At 48.7% G+C, this 21,202-nt stretch overlaps 1 protein-coding gene and 1 non-coding gene across 2 annotated transcripts; one reads left to right on the top strand and one right to left on the bottom strand.

The window, feature by feature from the left end:
- Positions 1–150: 150 nt before the first annotated feature.
- On the top strand, positions 151–8,584 carry COX4I1 (cytochrome c oxidase subunit 4I1). The gene is made up of 5 exons (XM_037040247.1): positions 151–232; positions 1,388–1,461; positions 6,485–6,652; positions 7,324–7,455; positions 8,327–8,584. The coding sequence occupies exons 2-5, from the start codon at positions 1,389–1,391 to the stop codon at positions 8,461–8,463; spliced, it is 510 nt and encodes a 169-aa protein (XP_036896142.1). The 5' UTR covers positions 151–232; position 1,388; the 3' UTR covers positions 8,464–8,584.
- A 4,424-nt stretch (positions 8,585–13,008) lies between these two features.
- Positions 13,009–13,131, bottom strand: LOC118983054 (U6atac minor spliceosomal RNA). The gene has a single exon (XR_005065634.1). It is a non-coding gene; the product is annotated as a U6atac minor spliceosomal RNA (small nuclear RNA).
- Positions 13,132–21,202: the final 8,071 nt, after the last annotated feature.

Genomic DNA, 21,202 nt, shown 5'->3' with positions numbered 1-21,202 from the left:
CGTCCGCCGGAAAGCAGCCCAGTCCGGCGTTTTACGACGTTCGCGGCCCCGCCCCCCCCCCCCCCCCGCTTCCTTTCCAATGACCTCCAGCGCAGCGGGGAGCGCGGCGGAGTCCTCCGCGATCCCGTGGTGCCCCGCGGCGCGGCCTCTCTTTTCCGGTCGCGAGCAAACACGGTGTAGAGGGCGGTCGCGGCGGGTTACGGAGGGCTGTGGCTGGCGGCGGCGGCGGCAGGTGAGGCGAGCGGCGGCTGGCCCGCGGCCCTGGGAGGCCGGGGAGAGTCGGGGGCTGGAAACCATCGGGCCTGAGTGCCGCAGGCCGGGCAGCCCGGGAGTAGTAGAAGCAGCATTTGGCCTTCGGACCCGTTGACATTGAGGCCAGTCCGTGGGGGCTCCGGACTCAGGGCCCGCTGATTCGCGGCCGATTTGCGGTGCGGAAACATCTGGCTTGGCTCTTCCTGCCCTGCCCGCCGGCAAGGAATGAGCTCTGACCTTGGAGCGTCCGCTAGCCGAGGGCACGGGCTCGGACAAAAGGGGGCAGGTCGTTTTGCTGGCCTTCCGGGAGCGGCCCTGGGGCCTGTGTTGCAGCCTGAGCCCTAACCCTTCCCAACCACGTCTACTCGACCTCCTCGGGTTTGATTGGGTTCGGGTAGAGGTGCTCCGCTTATCCCTCTGGAAGGCGCCCAGCGGCCGCCCACGCGCGGGCCAGGCTAGGGGAGAAGACAAGCGACGGTGCAGCGTTCCGCTTTGATGTCATGTTTGTTTATTCTGCCCCAGTTGGGGTGTTTTCTGAAGGTGTTGGGGATCCTATTCATTGTTTCCACTCCCCGCAAATGAGCAGTTTTAGAGGAGGGGTAAGTAGGGGAGATGGGCCTGAATCAAGAAGGGCCCTGGTGAGGCGTGGGTCACCCAGGTCACCAGTTGTCTGCAGGGATTGGAATTGGACAAGGGTGATATTTTCCGCTGATTTACCCTTCCTAAATACTAAGTTGGAAGCGCATATTACAATTCCTTGAGCCTTTTCCCTCAAAACTGGAGCTCTTCGTGGCGCCACAGTGCTCTACCATTTTTTGCTTTTTCGGTCTCCTCATTAATTTTTTTTCTCTTTGTTTTTTTAAGGAAGCCCATTTTCTACTAATTGCCTGATGCGTGTATATAGTATGGCCCTTGGTTTTATAATGAAGCTCCATAAAGACTTGATAACTGTTAAGAAAAACCTTATCCTGGGTTATTTTGTGAATTCAGAATCAGGAACGAACGAATCACTTATGCTGGGGCGGAGAACCCAGCAGCATTGCATTGACTTTGAAGATGCACCAGGGCAAAAAGAATTGTTCCTAATGGGTATTTGCCCTCATTCCTAGAGAAAGTGTACGTTTCTGTCTTTCAGGATGTTGACCACCAGAGTGTTTAGCCTAATTGGCAAGCGAGCAATTTCCACCTCAGTGTGTGTGCGAGCACATGGTAAGTTGCCTTTTTTTTTTTTTTTTAACTTTTAAGTAGGCTGAGCTATTTCATTTTGCTCCTGCTATGTGTAAGGCCCTGTGCTGGGGCGTCAAACACAGATGGCTAAGATCCTGATCCTGCTGCTGAGGCATTTTAGGGGAGGGATAAATATTTTAATAGGGGACACTTAATTGTAGATTAAAGACTATTTATGAACCATTGAATTCTAGTCCTGGATCTTTGCTTATATTAATATTTTCTCCTTTCTCTTCCATTTTTTTCAAGTTCAGGCTCTACCCCTTTCAAGAACTCTTCTCCACTGTACCTGATTTTAATGATGTCCTTCCCCTCTAGAAACACCTCCAACCATTTACCTTTAGTACTGTTTACATTATTGGGACAGTGGAAGGGAAAGAGCCTGCGCTTCCTAACCCGAGCTGGGTTGAACCTCATTTTAGTTTTGGACTAGGTACTTAAGTTTAGGAATCTGTTTTCCTACCTGAAATACATGTAAAGAGCTCAGTTCAGTGCTTGGCAAGCAATTTTAGTTTTGTACTTATCAAGCATCTTCTTTGTACCAGACACTGTCAAACTCTGAGAATAAAAACAATATGAAATATGGAGTCTTTCCACGAGAAGGTTTGCAATCCGGAGAGAGACAGATACATGAAGAAAATGGCTCAGTAACAGATGGCTCCTAAGGAGAAGCACTTGGCCTGGCTTGGGGTGCTTTGCTTGAATGTGAGCACGTTAAACCTCACATTCAAATGTGAGGTTTGAAATGGCATTCCAGGCAGAGAGGGAAAGGAAGCAAAAGGACAAAAGGCAAATCAGCGTGGCAGGGTATGTTACTGAGGGGTCGAATGCAAGGCTTGAGTGGTGGGTGATGAACTTGGAGAGCAAGGTTTATATATTTAGGGGCTCCATAATCAGTAATTTCTGTTAACTGCTTTGTATGTGAATTTGTCCTTGACATTGTGTCCTTTACTTAGTGATGCTATTGTCTTACATGTTCTATATAATTGCCCAGGATAACATGGATACAGATTCTAAAACAGATCATTGTAGTCAGTGTTGTTGAAATGTCTGTTATTTAAACAAGTAAGTAATAAACATTTATTGTTTCATACATACTGAAAGAAACACTTTCATTAAAAGTCTAGGAGGTCATTTATGACAAAGATCACATTTTGTTTCCATTTTGGTTTTCTGATAGTGTTTTGTTCATTTAGTTTGTTTGAGGTATAATTTACGAAAAGTAAAATTACCTTTCCTAGGTATAGTGTTGTGTGGATTTAGATAAACTCACGGTGTGTAATGATGACTCCGGTCAGAACACACAGCATCCCCACCAGCCCCGAAGTTCCTTCATGTCCCTTTGATCATTCTGCTCTTTTATAAGAAGCCAGCTTCTATCTTCTTATAGTGGTGCTGGCCGTGACTTACTCTTAGGTATCGTTTTTGGTGAGGAAGTAACATCAAAACAGCCCCTTCTTGCAACCCTCTAGTGCCTAGTCATGCCTAGAGCAAGATCTGAGGCTGGCCCTTCTGATCTCATCACGTCATACTCAGGCGAACAGCCCAGCCAGCCCTGCCTGTTTGCTGGAGGCCCCGGCCTCCACTGGCACAGTGTTTTGTCCCTCGTGCATGCACGTGGGGCTGGTCCCTCCTGCCTCAGCTCCCAAGTTGTGGATGGTTGCTTCATTCTCATCATCTCCTGCAGTAGAAATGTTGTTTTGAAATTGCCTTTCCTGACCACCCATCCTAAAGATGCTCCATCCTGCATCACCCTGCTTTGTTTCTCCTTAGAGCGCCGATGCTCTGCGGGTTTGTGTGCATGTTTGAGTGTTGTCTGCCTCTGCCTCTAGAGTGCGAACTTAGTGAGACGGGGGGCCTTGCCTGTCTTACTCATTGCTGCACCTCTAGCACACAGTAGGCAGATGGAGGAGACTACAGTCCATTAGATAAGTCTTTAATTTTTAACTTTTAATTGTATACTTGATACATGAACTGTTATTCACATAAAATAGTAGCACAGTACAGAGCGCCTGCCATGTTGTCGATTTGGGTATTTTCTTGGTGACAAATCTGATTGCGAGGGGAGCTTAGAATCAGCAGATTTTCTCAGCAGAGAGGCTCAGCCTTAATTCCATCCACGGTGAAGACAGAAATGACAAAAGTATTCACTAGAATGCAAAATCTTGGCTGTTTCTCTCTTTTTTAGAAGGACTGTATGGTATGTTCTCCCCACTCCCCTCCATATGCTGGGGGACTAGGCCCAAAGTGCTGAAGAACCTCTAGCAGCCTTGAAATCACAAATCGGCTGTTCTTGTTCTGGAAAATGCAGTTTTATGCTTAGAGTGCTTCACAGTTATGAGCATTTACAGTAATGTTCTCCTTAACTGCTGGGACACGTTCTGGCAAATGGGTCTGACTTTACAAACCTAGGTGGGATAGCCTACTACACACCAAGGCTGTATGGTACCGCCTATTGCTCCTAGGCTACAAACCTGTGCAGCACGTTGCTGAACAAAGCAACGTGAGATTAAATCCAGCACAAGACAAAGTGATGTAATCAAGAGAGGTGAACATGGGGTGTATGAGGCTGCTGCCAGTGTTTCTGTTTCTTTTTTATCCTAACTGGAGAGCATTTTTTTCATTGCTTTTTTTGAGTGAGAGGGAGGGAGGGGATGGAGAGAGAAGGGAAGGCAGGCAATTGGTTGCCTTCTCACATGTGTTCTCACTGGGGATCAAACCCCTAACTTAGGTATGTGCCCTGACTGAGAATCGAACCCATGACCTTCTGCTCTATGGGATGATGCTCCAACTGAACTACAGCAGCCAGGGCATACAGTTTTGCCCTGTAAAGTAGCTGGCATACTATTTTACAGAAGAATTCTGTAAGTAGGAAGAGTACATTTTAAAGTACCATATAGTAAATACACAAACCAGTAATATAGTCATTTATTGTAAAGTGTTACACAGGCTATACTTTTATATGACTGGCAGCGCAGTAGGTTTATGCCAGTGTCAACACAAACATGTAATGTGTAATGCATTGTGCTACAGTGTCAGGCTATGACATCACTAGGCGTGTGTGTGTGTGTGTGTGTATTCATACACACATATTTTAAGATTTTAATCATTTATTTTTTTAAAAATATATTATTTTTAGAGAGGGGAAGGAAGGAAGAAAGAAAGAAAGGGAGAGAAACATTAATGTGTGGTTGCCTTTCATGTGCCTCCTACTGGGGACCTGGCCTGCAACCCAGGCATGCGCCCTGACTGGGAATCAAACCAGTGACTCTTTAGTTCATAGGCTGGAGCTCCATACACTGAGCCACACCAGCCAGGGGTACTTGTTTATTTTTAGAGAGAGGGGAAGTGAGAGAAAGAGGGAGAGAAATATTGATGTAAGAGGGAAACAGTCAGTTGCCTCTCACATGGGCCCCGACCAGGGACCGAACCTACAACCCAGGCGTGTGCCCTGACCAGGAATCAAACTGGCAACCTTACGCTTTGCGGGATGACGCCCTACCCACTGAACCCCACTGGTCAGGGCTTCACTAGGCATATTTTTAATAATTCATGTGTAAGCTGAGTGCTAGTGTACAACCGTTGTTTTTAGTTCACTCATCATTTTAATAGAATCTTAGAATTCTGAAATTGCAAAGTAACTCTAGCCATTTTTATATCAGATCCTTTTAGGTTAAGGTTGAGTATAAATATTTAATTGGTAGTTATTTTCATGGCACAGATAGTGTCTAGAGAAACTATTTTGCATTAGGCTGGATATTTTACTTCACTGTTAACATGATTTGGGAGATTTTAACCATTGGGACTAAGCTAATGGAAGGAAAGGATTTTTGAAGGACTTCGTTAAAGTACTCCTTTCTTTTCTGCTGTCTGAATTTTTTTCCTCTTTACTTGAGTAATACATGTTCATTTACTTGTAATACGCTTTATTTGTATATGAATAAATTATTAATTTGCTTGAGTAAATATAGTTCATTTGAAGGAACTAGAATTTCTACCTATTTGAGCAGAAATTTTCATTTCATCCTTTCCTCTTCTGCTTATAACAACTTCAGATTACCCTACCAGGAGTTTTCTGTCTTTATAAATGTGCGTATATATATACCCGATTTACACTTTTAAAAAGGAAAACAGAGCAACCCTGATATTGTTCTGTGACTCGGTGAACACATGATTGTTTCTCCATTTTGAATATGTGGCGCTCAGTCATTCCTGCCAAGAGTGTGTCTCTCCAATTCCCTTCCTCTACGCGTTCTTTTTCCGAATACTTGTTTCCTAACGTGCTCTGTGATTGTCATGTTTGTTTTCCACTTTTAGCATGTAGTCGCCAGTAGGTGGGGAACTTTGCTTTGTTCATTGGTGATCTCAGATGTCTAGAACCATGCTTAGCATATAGCAGGCGGTCAGTAAACATTTGTTGAACAGATGAATGAATGGCTCCATGATACTCGTTTCTCAGGAGCTAGCTAACTCCATCCTCTGTTGGACACAGGGTCGTTGTTTTTTGGCTATAATAAAAAGTGCTGCAGTAACCATCTTCTCATGTATCTTTGTTTATCAACTTTGAACACTTATTTCTTTATGAGTTTTATATTTGTTCTTCCTCATTAATTTGAGTCACTTGCAGAAGGTCGTTCATTAGTAAGTCTCCATCCAGGGCAGGGAACCCCGAGAGCCTTTGTGCGACCTCTGCACGAATACTGTTGGTTGCGAGAAGTGCTGCCTCCGAGCAGTTGCCCCTGTAGGTTTCAGTTTTGCTGTGATGAAAACTGCTCCCGTTGACTCTCTACCTGCCATTCTCATTCTGCTGTCTGGGCCACACAGGACAGGCCTGCTTCCTGCGCTGTGATAGTCCTTCAGCTGTTCGAAACAGTAGCTGCAGCCCCTGGGATGACAGGCTTTCAGAGTGTGCACACGTGTGCTTATTTAGGTTTTTAGAAATACCACTTTGTTTGTGACTCTGAATCTTTGTGAATGTTGAAATATTTTCCACTGTGTCTTTTAGGGGGTGTTGTAAAGAGTGAGGACTTCGCTCTCCCGAGTTATGTCGATCGGCGTGACTACCCCTTACCTGATGTGGCCCATGTCAAGAATCTCTCTGCCAGCCAGAAGGCCCTGAAAGAGAAGGAGAAGAACCCCTGGAGCAGTCTGTCGATTGATGAGAAAGTTGAATGTGGGTATCGGAGGGAAGTCGGGCACACAGTGTGAGAGGGAATTTTTATGATGAAGGCTGGGGTGCTTCCCAGAGACCCGCCTGCCCTGGGGGCTCGGTGTGACGCGTTTCTGAGGGGCTGCCCCTGGGGGCAGTTTCGGTGTTTTGCTGGCTGGCCGACTGGAACTCTGCCCAGGCTCCTTTGTGCTCCTGGGGCCCCAGCCCCCGGAGAGAGGCATGAACAGGGACACAGAGCAGCTGAGTGCATGTCATTCCAGTGTGGCATGTGGATGTGTCTGTGTACCTCTGCTGGGTGGGGCTGGGTTTACCGTCAATTACTGATGGAAAGTCAACAAGAGATTGGCAGGTAGGCAAGGGGAATGAAAATAGTGGGATTAACATGCCCCTTACATTGTAACCTGTGGAAGAATTTCAGTTTTTTAATTTCCTTAATTTTTTGTTTACCCCAAGCAAACTCCTTGCATTTTCTCCTCCTTTGCCGTTTTTGTGCATGTGTGAAAGCTTGTGCGTGCACGTGCATGAGCGCGTCACAGCCTCAGGCCTCTCTGTTGTACTTCTCCATGTATGTTTCTTGCTGTGTAGTGGGGGTAAGGGGTAAAGCATGGTATCAGGGGAGTGGTTGGTCCCTGTAGCTCGTTACGCCTGCAAACGGCCATTCTTTCTACTCTCAGTGTATCGCATTAAGTTCAACGAGAGCTTTGCTGAGATGAACAGGAGCACTAATGAGTGGAAGACAATTGTGGGTGCCGCCATGTTTTTCATCGGCTTCACTGCTCTCATTCTGATCTGGGAAAAGCGTTTTGGTGAGTAGGGGGAGAGAAGAGGCCGAGCCTGGAGCAGTTCAGGTAAAAGCCCCCAGCAGCACAAGACCTGGAGTTAGCCAGCACAGCTTTGACTTCGAGGGCCCAGGAGTGGGTGATGGGGGAGCCTTCACACAAAAGGGTCCATCCCAGGGTTGTTGATCAGGTTCATGAAACTGGCTTGTGTGAACTGAAGTTGAACAAGCCAGAATCTTGGGGTGAGCTGTACCTGCTTGGTAGTGAACTACGTACAGCACACCACATTTTCAGTAATGTTTATATGCTTACCTGTCGGTATCAGGTGATACCATGAGTGTTTGATCAAAGAGAAGGAACTACTCGTGAAGGGCTGTTTCAGCTGTTTAGGGACTGCACCTCAGTAACTAGAATTCTGGATCTTAGGACCTAATAGTTTCTGCTTAGGGTGGGGGTTGCCTGCTCATTCTAGTGCTGCATCTCCCGGGCTCTTTCTGTCCAGGCAGAAACATTTTCCCATTCTGAGTAGGTGCAGACCTGTCCCTGTGGTTTGACTGTGGACATGGGTTAACAGAGCTGTGCCCATCTCTTTGATCTCCCAAGTCACCGTGGGCTCTGTTTATGCTCTGTGCCGCCCTGTAGACCCTATTGTCTGTGTCCTACAGAGAAGATGTTCTGACTTGAGCTTAAGTATTTATTGCTCACTTACAAACAAAGGAATAATTTGGAACTATCAGGAGTTGTTAGTGCCCAGAATCAAAAACCACTGGCATCTGCATGGGCAGATGACTTCGCTGATTTGCTTGCCAGTGTGTTGTGGCCCTAATACATATAGTGCATTGCCTTAGAAATGACCAGTTACGACAATGTTTTCTCATGAATTTGTTTTGGACTGTAGTGTATGGTCCCATCCCGCACACCTTTGAAGAGGACTGGGTAGCCAAGCAGACCAAGAGGATGCTTGACATGAAGGTCAGCCCGATCCAGGGCTTCTCTGCCAAGTGGGACTACGACAAGAATGAGTGGAAGAAATAAGAGCCCGCCATTCACATATCCGAACCTCACCTTGTTCTGTCATTTCATTGCAGTTCAGCATATTCGCTGGAAACTCTTATGTTGCAGTCCCAATGCTAATAAACAAGCAGTTTACTTGAAATCTTTGTGATTGATTCTGTGATGATTACTAAATGAAAGTGTCTTGTTACTGGTAACACAAGAGATTTCTTCCAAGTGTCTGAAGTAAATATATTTTGAATATAAATGACAAAAATAAGTTATATGTGGGCACATCATATACAAACTAAAAATACAGAGTCTTCTGATGTGGGATGTGTTAATTAGGTTTATGATGAGATTTTTGTAACATTCCTTTGTAGTATGACAGAAGTCACTATAGCCACTTTTCTTCTGAAACAGCCTCCCCCTGTGGTTACCAATTTGGTTGGAGTGGGTGGGCCATGAGCCTGGGAAAGGTGGGAGGTCTCAACAGTAGGCTCATTTCCCTCAGCCTGCTTATGGTTTGCTTAGTTCCCTGGCTTCTTTCAGCCTTTGATCTGAAAATCTACAACAAAGCCAGTGCCAGGTAAGGCAGTGATTAAGGAGCATTGCATCCTGGCCCTTGGCACACTTCCTGTGGGTTCTGCCCTGTTCTAAGCCCAGTTCCCTGTGCTGGTCCCTGGGGACCTGGCATGGAGAAGTGGAGCAGGACAGGACCTGCAGAGAATCGATGTCTCCCTGCAGTGTTGGTGTAGGAGTGAGGCAGGGGTAGGATGTGGTCCTGGAGAAGCCCAGCTTGAAGGTGGAAGGGAACTCTGCCCCTAGAGTTTGATGAAGGGGATATCCTAGGAGGGCCTTAGGTAGTTACCAGTTTAAAGTTAAGAGCAAGTTAAATATAGCCCATGATTGTAGTGTCTTCCGGCTGCTTTAGAAATGCCCTTGATCCCTTGTTCTCAAAGGGCCAGCTGACTTCCCCGGGAGGCTCCTGCTGGGTGATGCCGTTTTCAGCTCCTTTCCAGAGTGGGTTCCTGCGGTGTGCAGTTGGGGCACCTGGCCTGGCCCAAGGTCACCCCGTCCTGCCACCTGGCTCTTAAGGGAGCATTGGTGTACCTACCACCATCTCAGCAACCCCTAGAGAAAGGGGCTGCTCTCCTGGGTTACGTGTTGGACCTGAATGGGCTGGAGGCCGAGGGCTCTGCCTGAGTGGAAGTGGGTAGGTGGTGGAGGTGCTGTTTGAAGGTCCCCGTGAGTCCCAACTGCTTCTACCCTAGAACAGCACCACGGAGTCTCCCGGAGCCTGGGGCTTTCCATGGAGTGACCAGGCTCTCCCAGGCCATCCCCTTACCTCATAGGAACCTGCAGTCTTGACTTGCTGGGAGGATTGCCAGCCACTTGGATATCAGTTTCAGATTCCAAAATGTGACTTCTGTCATCTTCTGTTCTCTGTTGTCATGAATTTGGGCCTTTAAAAAGTAAAAACAGTTTAGTGGGAGTTTGGGAGGCAGCGGAGTTAAAGCTAGATTTAATCCTTTAAGCTGGGGGTCTACTTAACCTTCTATTGATCATCTACAGGTCATAATGGACATGACCCCTTGGGCCCTCACCCTCCACCCTCACGCTGAGGGAAGGGTGATGGGTGCGCATAGGAACAATTCAAGCTTGGTTGGGGGACGCTTCACTAGGAGGTAACACACCGATGAACCAAGATTTGAATAAGAAGGAGCTGCTCATGCCAACACTTGTTTGAAGGCAGGGGTGGCAGGTGGAGACAGTTCCAAATTCGAAGGACACAAACAAAGTCCCTGAGATAGGGCAGAGCTTGTTCAAGAAGTTAATAGATACCAATGGGTCCTGGGATGGAGCACTGAGAGAGTGGAACGGTGAGGGGCTGGGAGTAGGGAGAGCAGATGCCTGAGCATGGAGGCCACCTCACGAGCCATGGGAGTGAGGGTGGGCTGAGCTCTGTGTGTGGGGGGTGGGGTAGGGTGCATGCTCATTTAGCCCCTAGACTGCCCCACCCAGGGTGTTCAAGGAGAATGTTACAGCTCTTTGTGGAATGAAGTTTGAGAAATACCAGGAAGGCCATAGGAGTAGCCTCCAGGAGGGGCACTGGGACTCCTCTGGGGTCCCTGACCAGCCCAGGGTCTGCGTCTCTGAGCTCCTTCCCGTTTAAAGTGCACTATCCCTTTCTACTCCATCTTATTTCCCAGTGCTCACCTTGTCACCAACTGACAACTATACCTTACAGAATTTTAAAATTGCTGACAAAGGGACAAATAATAGACTTTTGAAATGGAACCCTGGAAGCCAGAAGGCCATGTAACAAGAGTTTCCTCTAGAAGGGTAGAATCAGCTAATCCCGTAACAAANTGGAAGGGTGAGGGGCTGGGAGTAGGGAGAGCAGATGCCTGATCATGAAGGCCGCCTCACGAGCCATGGGAGTGAGGGTGGGCTGAGCTCTGTGGGGGGGGGGGGGTAGGGTGCATGCTCATTTAGCCCCTAGACTGCCCCACCCAGGGTGTTCAAGGAGAATGTTACAGCTCTTTGTGGAATGAAGTTTGAGAAGTACCAGGAAGGCCATAGGAGTAGCCTCCAGGAGGGGCACTGGGTGGGGATTCCTCGGGGGTCCCTGACCAGCCCAGGGTCTGCGTCTCTGAGCTCCTTCCCGTTTAAAGTGCACTATCCCTTTCTACTCCATCTTATTTCCCAGTGCTCACCTTGTCACCAACTGACAACTATACCTTACAGAATTTTAAAATTGCTGACAAAGGGACAAATAATAGACTTTTGAAATGGAACCCTGGAAGCCAGAAGGCCATGTAACAAGAGTTTCCTCTAGAAGGGTAGAATCAGCTAATCCCGTAACAAAGAGCAGGGATAAAAGTAAAGATATTTACAGGCAAAGTTGAAGAACATTTATTATATTACTAATAGGCCTTTGCTGAGAGCAGCTGAAGGACAGGGTCTGGGAAGAAGAAAACATGAGGGAGGAATGAGTTACAAGAAGGAACCATGAGCAAGGGAGTTGGAAGCAGTGAAGTCAAATCCACTCAAACACTGGATAAATACATCAGTAAAGATGATGCGGACCAGTTGGGGGTGGTGGGAAAAGCAAGGATGAGTGGATCTGGGAATATGAAGGCTGAGGTGGCATGGTTTCTGAATTTCTGAGTCTCCCCATATAAACACTAACTAGATTGTAAAACCAAACCCCCTTTTTATGGTATCTGTCAGAAAATTAGGTGAGCTCTTCCTATGACCTGCCCCTCCAGACTCCCAAAGTACAAATGGGCAGGGACAGATCGGTCAAGGTTACAAGCATCAGTGCCAGAGAAAGATGGAAGCAGGGGTCAGCTGATGGAGCTGAGTAACCCCGTGGTAGCCAAGGTTTTCACGGGGGGAAGCACAGCAGGAACCTCTGATGAAGCTGGGAGGGGTTGCCCAATCCAAGAGCAGGCAAATGCTCCGGCCCTCGGTAAGGTCTAGAGGGGCTGGGACACTCTTAGTCTTGACATTGACCCTCCTGGGCTGACCTTGGATGGACCCACACTGAAGAACCACACCTCCTTCTAGAAGTTCAGGAAAGAATTTGAGCTTCAGTGAAGATAATTCACTGTAATGGGTTGTCACCCACCCAGCATATTTAAATCTTCAGGTTATGCGACATTCAAAGAAACAGGAAAGCAGTGAACAGAAATTGCAGTGGTTGGCTGGGCTCTCTCCACGGCACCTCGTTATTTGTGCAGTGGGTCTGTGGACCAGGCCGCCATAGTCGCAGGGGTGGAGGTTATGCATGGGCCCCACAACATGGACTTCCTGTCCCAAAGGCTGACCTGGTGGTCACTGATGTCAGGTGTCTAGTCTCCCGACAGCTGAGCCCAGTACTGAGCCCCAGCATGGCACCATACAGGCTTGTTCACGCGGCAGAGTGCATACACCGTGGACCTCACTGGTTGTACCACATACCCCTTCACCTAGAAGCATTGGGCCTAGTAGATGGGCCCTTCTGAACACTCATGGGCAGTTGAACCATCATGTTCTCAAGAGCTGGGATGCTTTTTAAAAAACTATCAGTGTTTTTTTTTATTGTGGTGGAATATACATGACACAATTTACAATTTAACCATTTTACATGTATAGCCCTGTGGGATTCAACACATTCACACTGTGGTGCAGCCATCGTCAGTGTCCACCTCCAGAACTTTCTCATCGTCCCAGACTAAAACAACTTCCCATCTCCCTCGGCCCCCAGGCTCAGGTAACTGCTCTTCCGCTCTGTGTCTATGAATCTGACTGCTGTACGCGCCTCATGGCAGTGGGCTTGTACCATACGTGACCTTCACACATGGCTGATTTCTCTCAGCATAATGACCTCAAGGTTCATTTGTGCAGTACCTTGTGTCAGAATTTTCTTCAAGGCTGAGTAACATTCCATTGAGTGTGTGTACCCCGTTTTGGGTATCTGTTCATCCACTGGTGGATATCTGGGTGGTTTCCACCGCTTGGCTACTGTGAATAATGCCGCCATGAACACGGGTGTACAGATGTCTGCGTGAGCCCCCACTGGCCCTTCTTTGGGGCTACAAATAGACGTGGAAAAGCCGTGAAGCAGGTGGCATTGCCTTAATGGTCTGCATGTTGTGAGGCCCACGGACCTCTTCTGTTCTTGTCTAAGAGAGTGCTAACTTTCTTTCCTCTCAGACATACGCATGCTTTTTAAAAATAAAATGTTTATTGATTTTAGAAAGAGTGGGAGTTGGGGGGTGGGGAGGGAAAGATGTGAGAGACAAACATTGACTGGCTGCCTCCCATACACGCTGCATTTGGGAATCAAACCCACAGCCTAGGTGTAGGCCTGGACCGGGAATCGAACCCCCAATCTTTTGGTGTATGGGACAATGCTCCAACAAACTCCAACCATGAGCCACCTAGCCAGGGCCAAAAGTATGCTTTTTTAAAAGTTAAATGTGTTCGGGTAACACTGGTTGATAGCATTGTATAAGTACCAAGTGTACAAATTCTATAACATATCACCTGTGTATTGTACTGTGTGCTCTGCACCCAGAGTCTCATCTTTCGTCACTGCGTATTTGACCTCTTCACCCTTTTCTAACTCCCCCCACCCCCTTCCCCTCTGGTGACCACCACACTGTTGTTCGTGTCTATGAGTGTGTTTGTTGCTTTCTGTTTTATATCCCACTTGTGAGTGAGATCATATAGTTCTCGTCCTTTCCCATCTGCCTTATTTCACTCTCAAGACCCAGCCATGCTGTTGCAAATGTTTCGTTTCATCATTTTTATGACCAAGTAACGTGCCATTGTACATAGGTATCACATCTGCTTTATCCAATCATGTGTCGAAGGACACTGACGTTCTTCCTGTGTATTGGCTATTGTGAGTGATGCTGTGATGAACGTAGGGATACATACATCTTTACAAATAAGCGTTGTCAGAGTTTTGGGTATATACCCAGAAGAGGGACTGCTGGATCACAAGACAGCCCTATTCTTAATGTTTTGAGGAACTTCTATATTAAAACTCTGCTTTTGATAAGAGGCCAATATGTGGTTCTTTCTTTTCCTTACACTGAACACACAGGTCAGGGGTCGCGGGGCGGGAGGGGGAGTGGCTGCTTTCACCGTCACACCTGACATGCGCACTGGCAGGGTTCTCGCTGCCCTGTCTGGGCATTCTCTCTGCCAGTTTGCAGGTCTGACTCCCGAGGGGATTAATGATCTGTTCCACCAGGAGACACAACAGAAGTTCTAGTGAACGGGAGATGAAGACTGCGAACAGGCAGAGAGGGGTTACTCTGCTCTGTTGCACGAGGGATCCTGCTTATGGGGGGTGGGGCTGGGGGGATCGGGTTTGTGCTACACAGGGGCAAGGAAGGATAGGTCTAGAGCCCAGGGGCTCTCTTGGGTGCCTCTTAGAACTTTCAGGTGCAACGGTAAGAGTTAGTGTAAAATGATAGTTTACAACAACAACAGAAAGGCAGGCCCACCAAGGATTCAGACACTGTGAATGAAGGCTCCAGTCACCCCTAGGGGGTGAAGGACCTCAACCCACTGAAGCCCAGATAAGGGTGCAGAGAGTGCGGTGGGTGGGGTGGGGGAAAGGTTAGGAGTGTTAACCGTGACCTCACAAGCAGCCTTAGAAACGAGGACCTGTGGTCTCTGTGTGTCTTTTTTCTTATGCTTATGGTGTGTGCGCCCTTGTGCGCATTGTCTGTTTTTTATTTTGGCCTCCCTCCCCTTAGTATTTTATACAAGTTCGTTGGAGGTTGATTTTACAGTTTAGCCTTTAGGCAGCAGATATTTAGATGAGACTAAGACTGAATTTGAGCTGCGACCCACACAGCCCAGGGTAAATCTGCTGTGACTGTGGGACTTGCTGAGTCCTCATCGTGGGCTGCGGGTGAGGGCATCTTCCCTCGCACGAAGTGTGCTCCCATTGTATTTGGTGGGGACATAGACTTGTTTTGATATATGGAGGTTCATGAAGGTGTAGAGCAATGAGCATGTCTGAGTAGCCTGAGAGATGGTCCGTGTGCTCACCACCTGAGCCAGGTGCCAGGTAAGCCGTTGTCTCTCAGCTTCAAAGCCACCCTTCTCTAGCGGCTGATGGATGCTGGCGCCGGGATGCTGCAATCCGAATTTCAGCTTGGCCAGTAGGTTTGGCCCCTGTCACTTGGAGCCCTGAGGCAGCCTGGAAGGCAGGAGGAAAAGAGCTCTTCCTGTGTGCTTCCTGTGTCCTGTCTGTTTCTGTTTCCTGTCTGCTTCCTGTCGGTGTCCTGTTTACTTCCTGTGGGTGTTGCTGGTGCTCACCTCAGCAAGGGCAGTTGTTTCTGTGACAGCAGCCATATCCAGTCTTCAGTAGGTTCCACGCATGCAGGATCAGCCTCAGCAGGTAGGTGCCTGTGAGGAGCCTGGCGCAGGCGGAGAGCCGCGCAGGCTGGAGGTGTTGAGGGGTGTCTGCAGGACCCCCTGTGCTCAGACGCCGCTGGGTAGGGCTGCAAGGAGCCCGAGGGATCCCGGGGCACACGAGGTGTTACACAGTGCTTGCTCTCTGAAAGGGAGGCACGGTTAATCTCTTTTTGAAAAGAACAATTGAATAAATGAAACATTTCTTTTAAATTTGTCTTTGATACTGGTATTGAAGGGGAAAAAGCTGTTCTTCGGTTAGGAAGTGTAGATAGTGCTGTCTTTTGAATTTCTGTTTTAAAAGGAAAGCACACAGAGGACTTTACAGGAATTCCACTAGACATTGTGTCTGATTTCACTTCAAAACTCAGGTTTCTCCCTGGGTGCGAGGAATCACAGTGCTCTTTCTGCAACTCTCCCGGTCACTGACTTGATCTGCAATGTGGTAGTTCTATTTTTCTTTTCTTGAGGATCCTCTATACTCTTTGCTGTTGTGGCTGGACCAATTTTCATTCCCACCAACAGCGCCCAAGGGTTGCCTTTTCTCCATATCCCTGGTCTTTTTAATAATAGCCACTCTAACAGGTGTGAGGTGATATCTCACTGTGGCAGTACCTTGTATTTTCCCAATGACTAGTGATGTTGAACGTCTTTTCAGGTACTTATTGACCTTTAGTGTATCTTCTTTGGAAAACTGTCCATTCAGGTCCTTTGCCCATTGTGTTCCCGTCCTCATCACCCGTGAGCCACAGTTTCTGCCCCAGAGGCAGGGCTCAGGTGCCTTTTAAAGGGTTCTCTTCAGTTGGCAGGCGTCTCAAATGGTGCAATTGGACCTGCGTCTCAGAAAGTTAGACCTGGTATCTCAGTGGGCCACATTCTCAGTTCTGAACAGCAGAGGGTGCACTGAGACTTAACCTGTCCTATGTGTAGACAGGGGCATCCAGAAAACGGTATCAGGGCAGAGCGAGCTTTCTCCCGGAGCTTCCTCCAGCCCAGAGGGCGAGGCACGGATGGCACATTTGTTCCCATACCCTCGTCTTCACGCATCTCTACTCATAGCAGTGTTCCACCTATAGGCAAGGGACTCCCAGGGCAGCTCTGGTCAAACCCGTCACTCACCAGGCATTCCCTGCGATTTCCTCTCTGGCTGCCTTTTCTCTGCCCTGCAGGATCATCAGGCCCCTGAGGACATCCTGCTGCAGGTGCCAGGCCTGCCGGTTGGAAACTTATTTCTCCACTAGGGACGCTTTGCACGGGCTTGGACTCGGCACAGGTCCCGAACACAAAACATAGTACACAAGGGTGTGAGGCAGGCTTAGAACTCTGGAGACATGTTCTGGAGAGCCAGCTGTGGGTGACTCCTGGCACCACGGGACTTTAAGTCAAAGTGCACAGGACTCTATTTTTGAAGTAGGCTGCCCAGGGGTTAAGTGGGCTGTCACCAACTCAGGCTGCCTGGGTCTCAGTCCTGGCTTACTGCCCTACGTGCATTATTTCTCTGTTTGAGCTATTAGGTCCTTCTCCCCAATTTGCAGGTTAAAGGAATGGACACAGAGAGGTTAAGTGACTTATCCAAGGTCCACCAGCCAGTGAGGGCAGAGCTGGGGTTTGAATCCCTGCTGGCCTGTGCCAGAGCCCAGTCAGTGCCTGCTGTGTTGCTGTTTTTGCTTGGGTACCAGTATAACTCCTGGCAGATAGGTAGGTGCTCAGTAAATGTTTATTGAGTAAACAAATGTGCCCAAATCCTAAGGGGCTTTTCCAAGGACTTCCTAATCTTTTTCCCTAATGGCGACCTCCCTGACCCCAAAGCAAACCGAACCAAACCAAACCAAAGTCAACAACATAACCAGCTAAGCTCAGATGCCCACTGCTTTCCACCTGACCAGTTACCTCCTGAACTGCTTGCTTTGCCGTGCCCTGCAAGCAGCACCTCATCCTGGGATGCATGTTAGCCATCCGGTCCTTTCCTGACAGTGGTTGTATGTACAANATCTTTTTCCCTAACGGCAACCTCCCTGACCCCAAAGCAAACCGAACCAAACCAAACCAAAGTCAACAACATAACCAGCTAAGCTCAGATGCCCACTGCTTTCCACCTGACCAGTTACCTCCTGAACTGCTTGCTTTGCCGTGCCCTGCAAGCAGCACCTCGTCCCGGGATGCATGTTAGCCATCCGGTCCTTTCCTGACAGTGGTTGTATGTGCAAGTGACAGACTCGGTCCTGGGCACCACCAGGGCCTGCACCGTGGAGGAGCGTGGAAAGCAGCACTGTTGTCCTTGGGGGGTTACAGATGCCTTTAAGAATCTGGTGGACGTTCAGGCTGCTGCGGTCAAAATGCACCCAGCTGAGACCCAGCCCCAGTGATCGCTAGTCTGAGGCAGGTCCGAGGACGAGGGTGACCAACTCGTCTTGGTTTTCCCAGAAACTGGGACTCAAGCCCTGCAGTCCTAGTGTTGTGATTTAGCTGATTGATCCCGCCCGTTACTGTGGTAGAAAATAGCTCTAACTGTAGTAATTCCGTAGTTTATTTTTAAAAAGTAATGCTATTTAACTGCAGTTGACATTTAATGTTGTGTCAATTTCAGGTACATTGTGTAGTGGTCTGGCGTCTCTAGAACTGATGGAGTGGTCTTCCCCCATGGCTGGTACCCACTGGCACCGCGCACAGTCGTTACAGTGTTACCGACTGTGTTCCCCATGTGCACTTCACATCCTCGTGACTGTTACTGCCAATTTGTGCTTCTTAATCCCTTCACCTTCCTCACCCAGCACATGTGGGGTGGCCTGACACAGCCCAGCAGAACAAGACAAAAAGCCCCAAGCACAGGACATGTCCAAGCAGCCACCTACCCATTCTGGAACCCCTTGGTCCCCAGCGACTGGAAGGGCTGGTCACCTGACTAAGCTTTGTTAAGAGCCCCGGATCCCTCCCAAGGATGCTGGCATTGTACCAGGACATTCATGATGATGCAAGGCTTCATCCCAGTGTTTCTCAGTTCAGCCTGTCCACGAAGGTCACCTGGGCAACTACTTAAAGGTGCTGAGGCTTGGGCCTTGTTCTAGGTACCTCTGTAATGCTTAAAAATCTGCCCCAGGTATTTCTAGTGCAGGTTCCAACCACTGTGTTCATTCCCAGGTTGTGTGGGAAACGGGGAAACACAGACCTCTGCTCTGACCATGGGCTCCTGGATCAGAATCTCCTTGGAGTGAATCTGGGGTTAACATGCTAACAGGTACTTTTGAGGCCAGGCTCGAGGGAGGCTCCGGCTCACCCAAACAAGCTCAGTAATGGGGGGAGGGGGTCCCAGCTGCTGAAACAGGCCTGCCCGGAGAGGTGGGAGGCCCCTTCCACCTCCCAGGAAAGCCCCTGCCTGCCCGCATTTGCATCTGACGCCTTCCATAAGGCTGCCTGGAGCAGACTGTCATACCCCAAGCAAGCACGAGGTGGCATCCAGGCCCCATACTTGTCCTTGGGCCCACGAGAAAAAATTGTTTCCTTATGTCAAACTCGCCTAGTGAAAAGCTAGGAGATTCTGTGCAATCTGGATTATGGGGCAGTGGCTCTTCCCTGTGCGTGACATTCCTTTAAAAGCCTTTGTGTTTGATGGTGAAAGTCCATGGGAGTTTTGTACTTCATTCCATGACACTGCTGTGTTTGTTTGAATATGGAAATAATTATCTCCACAAAGTACAGGTACAGTCGCCCCCCCCCAGGAAGATGCCTTTGCAGGCCTTTCGGCACTGCATGCCTCAGAGATAAATGCACCTCTATGGCTTGGGAAGCTCAGAGCGACACGGTTGGGCCTCATATCTACAGTCTGGTATGTGCAGGGGTAGAAATGAGGCTGACTACCCTCCTTTGTCCATTTCCTCGCTGATGCCAAACTTCTGCTGTGGGAAGGACGGGACCCCCATCCTCGGGGATCAAGTGGGAGGCATTTTTATCTGCTCAGTAAACTCTAATTTACTCATAAACGTGTGTCATTACCAAATTATCCATGAACTGCTTTCCATTTCTATGTTTCTGAGCTTTCTGAAGATGAATGTTATGCAACAGAGCTGAAAACCGTCTGAGAGAGAGAGAGAGAGCGTCGAAGACTCACTTTAGAAACGGGGAATTAGACATGCGGGGGCCGGGGCTGCTCGGATGGCAGGGTGGTATGAGGTGGGGAAGCTGACTTGGAATCAAGTTGGAGGGGCCCTGGCTAGTGCCTCCTCTCTTCCTGCCTGTTTCCATCGTCTGTCAGTGGGGAGCTGGCAGGATTCCTGAGAACACCCTAAAACTCTGGCCAGGCACAGCCACAGCTCCCTAAATGCCCAGTGGACTCATGAATTCATGCTCATGGGCTCTCAGAACTGATGCTGCCGCTTCGTAATCCAGAGTCTGCCCAGGTCGATGGTGTGGCTCTCGCGCTGTCAGCACCGGGTTTTAAGAGGAAAACTGTTTCAGAGTCTTTTCAGTTTGCCTCTGGCTCTCAGCATAAAGTCACTGAGTGCAGGCTCTGTCTCCCCACCCTCCAGGGCACAGGGGGTACTGGAGCTGTCTTCCATGGCCTTTGCCCCTCCTGCTCCCCCAGCCCCAGCACCCCCAGGGCAGAGTCTGTGCTTCCGGCCCCAGGTTCTGTGGACCTCCAGATGTCTGTGGGGGTGGCCTGGGGTCAGGGGCTGGTGTGTGTGTAAGTGGGTGTGTGTAGTTAGTGTCTCCAAGGCCACAGGAATAAACAAGGCATGTTTTCTTGGGGCATCATTTTCACTCAAAGTTTTGGGAAAAAATTCTTCTTGTTTATGAATAAAACAAACATGGATATACCATCGGAGGGAATGAAAAGCTCAAGTCAATTTTGAAGATAAAACACAAGACTTCAAAAGGTGTTGCACGGGGGCCAGCTTGACCTACCCTTGGAGGGGTCCGTCTCCTCTGCTTAAAGCAACTTGAGGAATAAGCTCATTAATAACACACATTTTTGAGTACCTGCTATGTGCAAAGCCCTGTGCTAGACACTGGGGACAGGAAATGGGAGATACGTCTCCTACTCACGAGGATCTGGTGGTCTAGAGAGAAGCCTTAGCTTCACCTTTATTACCACTGTCGCCATCATTATTACCGTCTTCACCTCCTCCATATTCGTAAGCTCCGAAACACCTATGTCTGTTTTGTTTCCAACTCTGACCCTCGCTTCTAGGATCTTGCCTGCCACGTGTTATATACTTAATAAATATTTACTGAATGAGTGCTTTCTCATCTTTTAATCATGCCAGCATTTTTGTTGTGCGTCATCTCAGGCACCACTCACTATAATCCTAGGCGGTAGGAAGTATGGTTATCTGTTCCAGATGGGCACACTGAGAGAGGCTCAACAACTTCCAAAGGCTGTACACCGAGAGTCAACCCCTGTCCGTTCAACTTCAGAGCCTGGGCATTCCACTCGGAATCATAGTGGCCTGAGGCTCCTTGCACGGCCATCAGGTAGGACTTGAGCTGAGTGGGCATGAGCCCTTGGGGCCGCCTTGGTCGGGGGTGGCTTTGATTTAGCTTCTCTCTTGGGTACTGAGACAAGTCAGCATCCAGATACCAGAGCACGCCAGCTGGGGTTGACCACAGGTGTCCCAAAGGTGTGACCAGCAGGGCATTTAGGCAGCACTTTCATGTTTGGGGCTTCTGGCCAGTGGCCACCTAGGCTCCTGGGATTGCTCCTGTGTTGCCACACAAGCTGCGGCTGTGCAGGGAGGGAGAGGGAGCTTCTGGGGTTTTGCCTTAGATCAGTAGCCTGCGGGGGTCACCTGCAAAGCAGAGCCACAAGGCTGCCCAAGAGGACTTTCCCAGCCATTAGGGCCACCGCTTCCTCAAGCAT

The sequence above is a fragment of the Sturnira hondurensis genome, unplaced genomic scaffold (assembly GCF_014824575.4).
Source record: "Sturnira hondurensis isolate 20B ecotype Veracruz unplaced genomic scaffold, ASM1482457v3 Scaffold0002597, whole genome shotgun sequence".
In the NCBI taxonomy this organism is placed as follows: Eukaryota; Metazoa; Chordata; class Mammalia; order Chiroptera; family Phyllostomidae; genus Sturnira; species Sturnira hondurensis.
This window is presented reverse-complemented; position numbering and strand designations above follow the sequence as displayed.